General features: G+C 42.4%; 1 protein-coding gene across 2 annotated transcripts in view; it reads right to left on the reverse strand.

Moving 5' to 3' along the window:
* Positions 1 to 9,009, reverse strand: part of mctp2a (multiple C2 domains, transmembrane 2a) — a 30,879-nt gene extending 21,870 nt beyond the window's left edge. Inside the window, exons 1-9 of one of the 2 annotated variants that reach the window (XM_017406197.3) lie at positions 8,896 to 9,008; positions 7,354 to 8,316; positions 6,090 to 6,182; positions 5,883 to 6,000; positions 3,407 to 3,549; positions 3,204 to 3,280; positions 2,981 to 3,095; positions 2,854 to 2,877; positions 322 to 495 (exon numbers count right to left, since the gene is read on the reverse strand). In XM_017406197.3, coding sequence (XP_017261686.1) covers positions 322 to 495; positions 2,854 to 2,877; positions 2,981 to 3,095; positions 3,204 to 3,280; positions 3,407 to 3,549; positions 5,883 to 6,000; positions 6,090 to 6,182; positions 7,354 to 8,304 — 1,695 coding nt within the window. In that variant the 5' untranslated portion in view covers positions 8,305 to 8,316; positions 8,896 to 9,008. Of the gene's footprint in view, positions 1 to 321; positions 496 to 2,853; positions 2,878 to 2,980; positions 3,096 to 3,203; positions 3,281 to 3,406; positions 3,550 to 5,882; positions 6,001 to 6,089; positions 6,183 to 7,353; positions 8,317 to 8,895 lie in introns of both variants that reach the window. The other variant, XM_037978310.1, reaches the window with a different exon arrangement.
* Between the last annotated feature and the right edge of the window lie 705 nt (positions 9,010 to 9,714).

Below are 9,714 nucleotides of genomic sequence, written 5' to 3' on the forward strand. Positions count from 1 at the left end.
GCAACAAATACAGGTAGATGAACAGGGCATGCTGGGTATGTAAATGAAGGCAATGAAGCCCGGCACTCGCAGCACACCGAGAAGTGAGTGGCAGCCTTGCCCAGTCTAATGAGCTGCCTCTGCCATGGCCCAGTGAGCCAAGGTGGAGGTGAGTCACTGACAGACACCTGCTGGGAGGAGAAAAGCTGCGAAGTAAAAGACAAGATCGAGAAGAAAGTTAAACCATAAAGATCAGGTATTAATAAGAAAGTGAAGCATTAGGGAAGGGAAGGTAGAAGGAGAAAAAAAATCTTTAAAAACCCCCAAAAACATAGGCTTAACCTTGCTCTTGTACTTCTGATCACCGAGGCGAAAGCGGACATAGATGTCCCCCTGGCCGTACTGCGGCAGGTCCTGTCCCTCTACTAAAGTGATGTGAAGCACGCCAGTCCAGATCTGATTCTTCATCTGGTTCTTCGGTGTTTCAGCTATGCGTGGTGCAGGGCTTTGGTGCTGCTGCAGGGCAGACATATACACAGACAGTTACGGCTTCTTCTAGTCCTTTTTTTTTTTTTACCCCCCCATCTTCCTGTCTTTTAAGTCCTCGCATGAAAGCATTGCACTTTCCCCTCTTTTTACCTGCCTGACACATCACCGTGTTCACATAATGCATAAAAGTAGGACAAAGGTTTACACTGTACAGGAGCCTCTCTATTGGAGCACATTAGCACATCTGTACTGACAAGCACGGCACACCGTGGAGGCTCCTGGAAAAAGAGGAAGAGAGGAACGTCAGCAAGCAGCCAGATGTCCCTGGCTGTGACAGTCCCACTCATCACTGGCTCCCAGACTGAGTGTGGGGAGGCAGGACACTTGGCATACTGCACCAGAGACAGCAGGCAGCAGTGAGTAATGATGCAGACCGCACAGCTCTCTCATCAGCAAATTATGCATACATGCAGTATGTATGGCCAGCATCAGAGTTTACTGCACGTTGGCTAATTCATCCACTTTCAATTCGACCAGAAGAATATTTTTCTACTGAAGCGCAGCTATAAAACTAACCCAAAGTCATTTGTTTTCAAAACACCTAGGAAATAAAGGACAGCCCGGCAAATAATCCACTTCTCCTGCTGTGTGCCATGGTGGGAGCGAGAGGAAGAGAGGCCTTGATATGTTTCCATGTTCTGAGTTCCCAAGAGGCCGTGCGGTGATAGGCCAGGGCTGTAAAAACAAACAGCACAGAGGTTGTGTAGAGCTGACTGTAATTAAAGAGCAGAAGCGTAATCTGCTCTAGCCTCTTTGATTGCCTCGCTCCTTCGGCTGCCCCGGTGACGCCGCTTCAAACGGCCTTGCTGCAACTCCCCTGCTACTCCGGCCCCTCCTCATCACTACAGGGTCACAACCCACATTGCCACCCAATCCGGAGGGGATCAAAGCATATCTTGGGGACCTGAATTAACATGGAATACCACAGGCACAGCCCTATAAATATCAGCCCCCTTCAAAAGAAGAGGAACAGAGGGAGTAGGGGAGCGATATAAAACAGGCCTCAGCCAAGTCATCCCAAGTGTTTATCTTGGACACATTTCTATCTCAGCGGCCAATAAAACAATTCCACTTAACTGTAAGTGGCCCCTAAAGAGAATCTATTCCTGGTCCTAAAAGGGCTGTGCGATTGCTTCCATATGGTGGGACAGCATGGGGACAAGCATGATGAGCTCAGACCCAGGTCCATTTGGCTGGTACCTCAGCACTGTCCATCCACAGCTGTGATATTACATTCTAACATCTGGGTTATTGCCCGCCATGCCTGGGAATTATCAGCCTTGCCGATCTTCGGCATCTCGCATTGGCAACATGCCTCGGATAACCAAGCCCGCCCCCCACCCCCCCAGTACATTCTGCTTCTCCCATACGCCCCCTCCTGTTTGAAACACTATCACACAGTGGAGTTGTACTCAGGCACTTGCCATTCCCGGTCTCTGCGGTGGTATCACAGAGGGAGAAAACGATGTTCTGACAGAGAGGGAGCAGAGCTGTAAGAGCTGGGTATTAAGCTCTTCCAGGATAGGTGTTAAATGCAATAAGATACTGCACGTCAGTCCAAAATATAATGAGATAGGAAGAAAAAAAAAAAATTGCATTGCTAGATTGTTAAATTAGCACTCTGATTTAGGCAGCAGTGCATTGTGTATGGTCCCACCACACATTTCTGCCCCCCTTTGAGTATCTTTAACCATCTGCAGCGTATAACCTACGGTGTGTATGAAAATGGCATCCATTTCTTTGTCATCTAATTTCAAATTGAGATTGTCTACTGGACCATCAAGAGACTGAACAGTGGCAGATGTAGTGACAGCATAGGTGTGAACATAAACCCACTCGCTGCAATGCGAGTCCCAAACAGCAACCCTCCAATTTCACTCTGAATCTAATTACAGCAGCAATATATTGAAAACCACTTGAGGAAAAAACAGAACTTTGTTTACCGCAAAACCCGACATCTATAATACTTAGCTTGTGTTTTTGTTGACAAATTCAGTCAAAAAAATATCATTTTGATTTAGGGTATTAGGATATCGTTTCGTATTTTTAAAACAGAAAATTAAACACATTATATAAAATTACAAAAAGAAAAGTTTCAATATAAATCCACACAAGATAAAGACTGCTCTGAAAACAAGATTACACACAAAAGCAAGAGTCCAGAATACGCTCGTATGCTTTGTTATTCCATTTCACAGTGAGCTACTGCCCCCTAGTGTTTTGCATAAAGCTAAACGTAAGCACTATTGAATAAATGAAAAAGTTGAACAGAGAAATAGATTCTGGAAACAATGTGGAAATTTTAGGCTGCAAGAAAATCCATACCTTATTCTTTCTTGGACGAAATCTCTATAAAACAGAAAGGGAAAGCATTCGTTAGTGCAAAACGTTTGAATACAGACCAAGCATTTCATCCACAAAGAAACTTTTTGAAATCTGAAAAAATTCATACAGGGCCTCTTTTGACGGTGGCATCCCTAAACACGAGGCGGACGTCAACAACGATAACGCCCACATCACTTTCTTTGCCTTTTGGATGACTGAGATGCAGCTCCAACTCGTGGGTCCTGTGGAAAGACAAAAACATTCAAACTCATCAGCATTTCAGGGGATTCTTAAGATAACTTATTCCCTGAAATATTTAAATAAAAAATATTTACATATGAAGAACTTACTTCTGCAACTCGAGGTTTCTCAGAGGTATAGTATTCGAACCCATGAAGTAGTCAGAGGTGAGATTTTTATCGTAGACCTGCAACAATTTTACACACGTCATGTAAAGTTTTAACATTTCCAAACGGAACTGAAGGAGTCTAATAAAGACTATCATTCTAAGATAAAAGATAACTGATCTTATATTTAACCACGGGATGCCTACCCGAACTTCTACAAGGTGATCTCTGTCTCGAAGTGGATGAGAAAAAGACTCGTTCCATCGAGGATTCAAGTTTTTGTGAACCGTTTTGCTTTTATAGAATTGTTTCCCTTCGAGTTTGAATTTAACATATGGATCACTTGTACCTGAAATGAAACAAATCAAAAGAGCAAGTTAAGAACAAACGACCGCCTTATTAACTGTAAAAATAATGTATGATCTAAGGGAAACCTGCGGTGCGGAGGATTCTTTGATCGCAGCTTAACATTAAGTGAGATATTTCTTTACAATATAGAACGTACCGAGGGTATGAAAACACATATGAATGAACACACTCATACACACCCTTCCCCCCAGCGATGATTGTGTGAGATACTGTTATATGTGGGCAGGGCGTGTGCACCCCACACATGGCATAAACAGGAAAGTAGCTGCTTAATTGTCAGAGAGTAGAAACACTCGCCAGTGTGAGGCAACCAGAAGCCAAAATCTAGAAGCAACCAGTGTTAATCTCCCAAGCCTGTTAAGAAAGTCTGTCTGCGAGCGGGGTGGGGGTATCGGACTTCTTTGTTTCTGCAATTGCACGCAGATTGGCCAAAAGGAAAAAAAAAAAAAAAAAAAAAAATGAAAGCCAGCCCCCATGCCTTCATTTGTATAGGGGGAATAAAGGGGTGCTTGAGAGAGCCTGCGGGGAGGCTTGAATCACATGACAAAGGCCCTGTGGGGATGGGCTGTCAGGCCTGTCAGCTCCCCACTCCAAATGAACATCTCGCAAAAGGCAGGCAGGACCCACAGCAGCTCCACCCTGCCAGCCTGTGACAGGGAAACCTCCAGGCAACTTGACAGGAGGAGAATGTGGCAGCTAGCAAGGAGAAAAAGCTCTGGCATGAGTGAGAATGGTGACGATGGAAATTAATGGGGGGGAAAAGAAAGAGAGAACAAAAAACCCTAAGGAGCGAGGGGGGGGGGGGTTGCTGGCGGTGTGGGTCCTTTCAGAATATGTAATGACAGTGTATGCCATTGGCGGGCCTTTGGCACAGTGCTGATTGTTGGGCAAACAGTGGAGAGACAGGGGGCGTGTGTGTGGGCACTGCATCATCATTGTGCCATCTTGTCAGAAAGTGTAAGGTCTCAACTAGCAGAGGGCACTGAGCTTAAAGGGTTTTTGTGTTTTACCTGATGCGATAAAAAAAAAAACTGCATAATTCCAAATCTTGTCAAGATTCTCAAAGCTACAAGATGTATGACAAAGAAAAGGTTTGTCTCGAGGGTTTCACTTACATATTAAATATTACTGAAGTATCTTTGAAATGCTGACCTATGTGCCTACGTTTAAAAGCATCTATCATTGTTCTAAAACACGTTTGAGGTTTTTTTTTTTTTTTTTTTTTTTTTTTAAACACAAGCACTTTTCAAAGGGAAGCATCCATAAACTGTAACGTATGAGACCACACACAAGTATCCTCTCATATTGTGATTTCAGTTTTAGCCAACAGAGGGTGCCGCTTTCCCAAAGCAAACCTTGTACTTTCAATCTGGTACTGTGAAAGGGAGCAAAATTGTATAAAAATTTTAAACATAAAAGGGTTTTTCTGTCTCTCTCAGTAATGGAACACCATCATTCAAAATGTGAAAACACTTTTCAAAACATCAACTAGCTTCACAAATATGCAGAGAAATTATATTAAAATGAACTTTTATAATATATCTGTCAAAATAATGACCGGTTTTTCCTATTGAATTTAAAATATACTATTTGTAACCAGAATATGAACCTAAATACTGAATTTTGGGGGAATTAAATGGCTTTAAATAATCCTACATAGATCAAAGAGGAAAAACACTAACTAAATTGTTTAGTAAAACCTACAACTTTGGATCACAGTACATGTAACAATTGTTGAAGTGATATTAAAATTCTTTCCCTTTAACACGTCAGTAACAGCTGTTTAAATGAATAGTTTCATGTACCGAGGGTGTTTTTGAAAAAGTGTAAGCTCAATCCCAGCCTGTCCTTTTGTTAAACCGGTCTAACTGCATACTTTTCTAAATGTTTTTTTTTTTTTTTTTTTGGAACATTGCTAAACAATAGACGTCACCCTTGCAGCAAAACAGCGTTAAAGCGTTGGCAACCCACACCCGATTCGCTCACAGCGCACATTAGCACATGTCTAATTTGGAACTCTTTTGTCTTGCGGTTCAAAATTACGGAGAGACTGACAAAATCAACACACACTCTGTTCACCTGCAATGTCTCATCAAGGAGTCACCCTTCAGCTGTGGCCAAAAGCCTACATTCCTTTAGTCTACACAGAAATGTAACAGAACCTCTCTGTACTGCTTCAGTTAAGGGCTTTTAAAATAGCTTATGGTAAAAAAAACAGCTAAAAAATTAATTAAAAGTTTATAAGAGTCTAAATTAGACACTAGCTAAATGTTTAGGAAGGATCCAGGCCTTTAGCGGGCGTTGCTAACCTACCAGAGCGCTTGTCTCGGTTGACCAGGTTCTTTCCCTCCTTCAGGTTGATGATGAGGAGGTACCTCTGGAGCGGGGAAGGTATCAAAGCGCCCGGGCCTGGGCTCGCTGACAGAATGTCCTGTGGAGAACCCGTTCGCATTTACATACCGTTTCACATAAGCTGTGTTTTTTGCAGCGGGGGCAGCATTTTAATGAATGAATACTCACAGAGCTATCGATGGGCTCGATGTCATTCTCGTCGAGCTCATCGCCCTCAAAGGCTTCGGTGGAGTTTTCACCTTCACACGCTTCAGCAGAATTCTTAAAAAAAAAAAAAAAAAAAAAAAAGTACTGTAATGCTTTCTTTATTAAACATCATGTCAACAATAAACCACAAAGTAGGGGGAAGGATTTGAACTTTCCTCAAATATAAAACTTACATTAAGTTGCTTGGATTTAAATATGGGTGTTTATCAGTTTCATTGTGTCTTCGCTTTATCACCTTGAATAATCTTTTTCAGGGACACTGCGTGTCTACAGTGTTTAAATACGCTCCCACAAAGGTGAGATTTTATCAACCTTTGTGTTCATTTTGTAAAGCAATTCAGTCCACATTGTGCAACTGACTGGTAACGCAGGTTCCTAACTGGTTCCTGCACCGTTTCTAAGAGACATCTGGAGATGCAGATAAACAGGACCCAGCTGGGTCCGGTCCTTGGTGGTCACTAAACCCAACACTAGCCTACGAAGGTTGCGTTTAGAATATAAAGTGGAGCGATTGAACCAAACACCTGAAGGAGGGCTTGGCAAGAGCAACAATGTAAGAAAATAAACTCTAAAAGAAAAAAAAAAACATGGAGCTAAGCTGGTGCTAAAAACAAACATTTTAACAAATAAAAGGAAGCCTTCAAACATCTGGATAAATGTGTCCTGTGACATTCAAATGGTCCTTATTTTACTGTGTTTACTGTTATATTTAAAGAAAATGTGATCTTTCTAATAACCTCGCTTCCAAGCAGACAGGCTNGGGGGGGGGGGTATTTTGGCAACTATTTTCCATTCATCATCTGTCCAGAACCTAAACATTTTCAGAGTTGTGTTTTCTGCTGTTGCTGGTGACGGTTTGTTAAGCTCCTCATCTCTGTCCACTGAATCATTCAAGCATAAAAAGCTCCTAAACCAAGGCAATGGACCAGTGTGTCGACATATTTAGTCAACTTAGTAAAGAAACAATTTTAAATTATCTTAGGACAATTTGTTACCAGCAGTTTGTCCCCAAAACATAATTTGCCCCCAGTTCTTTTGCTAAATCAATAAAAAATACCAACAATAACACTGCTTATTGAACATAAAATAGCATTTTTTTAGCCAACAGGATGATTCCCAAAGAGCATTTTAAAAGATTACAAGAAAGTTTGGCTATTTGGAAGCAAAAACTAAAAAGATAGCAGAGGCGATTTCAAACAATCTGAGAATCCATACTAAGACCAACCTCCTCCAGAGATTCCTCTAGCTCGAGTCCCTCGTCCATGCAGAAGTCTCTCATCAGAGAGGAGGATGACTCCTGTTCCAGTTCTTCCTCGTCCGCCTCAAATATCCAAGGTGTGCTGACCTGTTCCTCCATGGGAGTGTCCACTGCAGAGGCTGCAGTCAAAACATCTGCAGCCTCAAAAGGCTTATCGAGCAGAGACATCATCTCTGCAGAGAAATCTTGGCTGACTGTTTGCACAGGTCCTTTTTCAAATGTCCTTTTTGGCTCAGTCAACGGGGACCTCTTAAGGACGTTCGGGCGCTTCTCGTTCCCCAGTGAGTTTGCTCGGATCAGGAAAGCATTAATGTCGTCTGAGAGCATTCTGGCCGGTCGAGGTTCATCACCAAACAGATTCTCTCGCTCCGTAGGCTCCGGTTTTGACACATCTTCATTTCCTGTTTTTGAGGCAGGTTCGAACGAATACTTCTGCCCATTTCTGTTGGCTGTTTTGACCAGGCCCTCTTCAAGAAAGGTCACTTTGTTCCCCGAGCTTGAATGTTTCACATTATTCGTTTCCTCGTGAAAACCTTCCACCGGCATGCTCAATCGGTTCAACTGCGCGGCAGAGCTGTTCGTCGGCGGAGGTCTGTATGCGACTTCTGCCACCGGATCGCTGAGCTTGCGCGCAAAAAGCGGTCCATCAAACGTGGTGCTGCTCGCGAGAGAGTCGGTATCACTCAGATCAGGATGGGCGACAAAAAAGATGGCATCAGAGGTAGAAGACTGCAAAGGGCTTAATGGTGAATCTGCTTCACCTGGGACAAAAGTCAGGTCTGGTACCGAAACGCTGCGCCGGTTGGCCAGATTCCTCGCCTGCTTGGCGAGGGGTTTGTTCTTACGAGGCTTCTTAAAATTGAGTAGCTTCGGTTTCAAGCGGAAATTCTCCAGAAAGTTCTTCTTTTTACTATCCATCTTGAGTGATACCTGTCAGAGAGAAAACAACAGTGAAACAGAGTTTGTTTTTCCTACCTGAGTAAAGTTGCCAGTCCACTATTAGAAGGAAAAGAAAGCTTTGGAGAACAAATAGAAAACCTTAAATCAGATTTTTCCTGTTTTGTTTCAGATTTGATTGTGGCTTTATGCTTTAGATTATGGTTTAATTTAAAGTACAGCAATGATCATTTTCAAAAATCACAGTTTCCCAACAAAAGTTAAAGAAAGAAGGCCTTAAGCCTTTCTAAGAACTCTTCAAGACTTTTCATTATGTAAAAAGAATACAAAAGATGTTGCTGTTGACCGTTTGGTAATGTTTGTCATGACCACAATCAACATATTTCTGCCAAGTATGAAAAAACAAAAACAAACAAAACACCAATGCTTTAGTTCCTATGAACAACCCCACGAAACAAATGGTGGCAGACTACGACCATGACCCAAACATTACTATCAAACCAATTATCTAATCTCTAAAACCATCTCTTAAAAAAAAATAAAAAAGAGTGACAACACATCCAGAGTTCTTCCAGTTGAATGAAGACGAAAAATAGAAAATCTTTCATCTACCTGTTCAGAACCTCTGCTGAAAGGCCGCCGTTCCACAATAACTTAGTTGCCAACTGGTTCAAAGAGAAATTTTTCCAACACCACAACCATCCGAACTATGATGAAAAAGAGGATGTGTTTCAGAGTGAGACGACAGGCGATTGGTGGAGGAGAGACACAAGGTGAAACTAGCCGTACCGGTCACACGAGTCGAGTTTCAATGACGGCGAGAATGCCACCGTTTACAGACGAGTTCTTTCCTCAAGTTGTCCAAGATGGACGGAGCTACATATGACTCCAGTTATGTGAGATCAGAAAATATCTGACTGCAAATATTGTGTAAATGAAGACAGTGCAGAGAGAGCCTAAACAGACACTGAAACAGTGAGATGTTTGCTCACAGCACAGCAGACTGTTTTGTACGTCTGTTTGTTGTTGATTTGTATATTTGATGGTTTGTTTGCATTCGCGGGGCAATTTGTCTGCTTTTAGACTTGCATACAGTACACTTCTCCGCGAGTCCTCGTATAGGTCCAAGTGTTTGAAAATATACTTAATGCCATAATCTAGCCTAATTCTACAACACAACTGTCCAAAACAATCCCAAAATACTTCTGATTGATTCTGCGACATGACTGAGGCATATGAAATGTCAGAGCAGATCTAACACTAAGTTTCACACAGCCCCATATTTGTTTACAGAGGAACACAGTTAGCCTAAGCTCCTCAAAACTGAGCATTTGTGTTTGCAAAGTATAAACTATAGCTCTGTGTCCACACAGGAGCTAATGCAACAGACCCACTGTTGTTCCCTCTGTCTCCCTGTCTGTGCCGAGCCGC

The sequence above is a fragment of the Kryptolebias marmoratus genome, linkage group LG11, assembly GCF_001649575.2.
Source record: "Kryptolebias marmoratus isolate JLee-2015 linkage group LG11, ASM164957v2, whole genome shotgun sequence".
In the NCBI taxonomy this organism is placed as follows: Eukaryota; Metazoa; Chordata; class Actinopteri; order Cyprinodontiformes; family Rivulidae; genus Kryptolebias; species Kryptolebias marmoratus.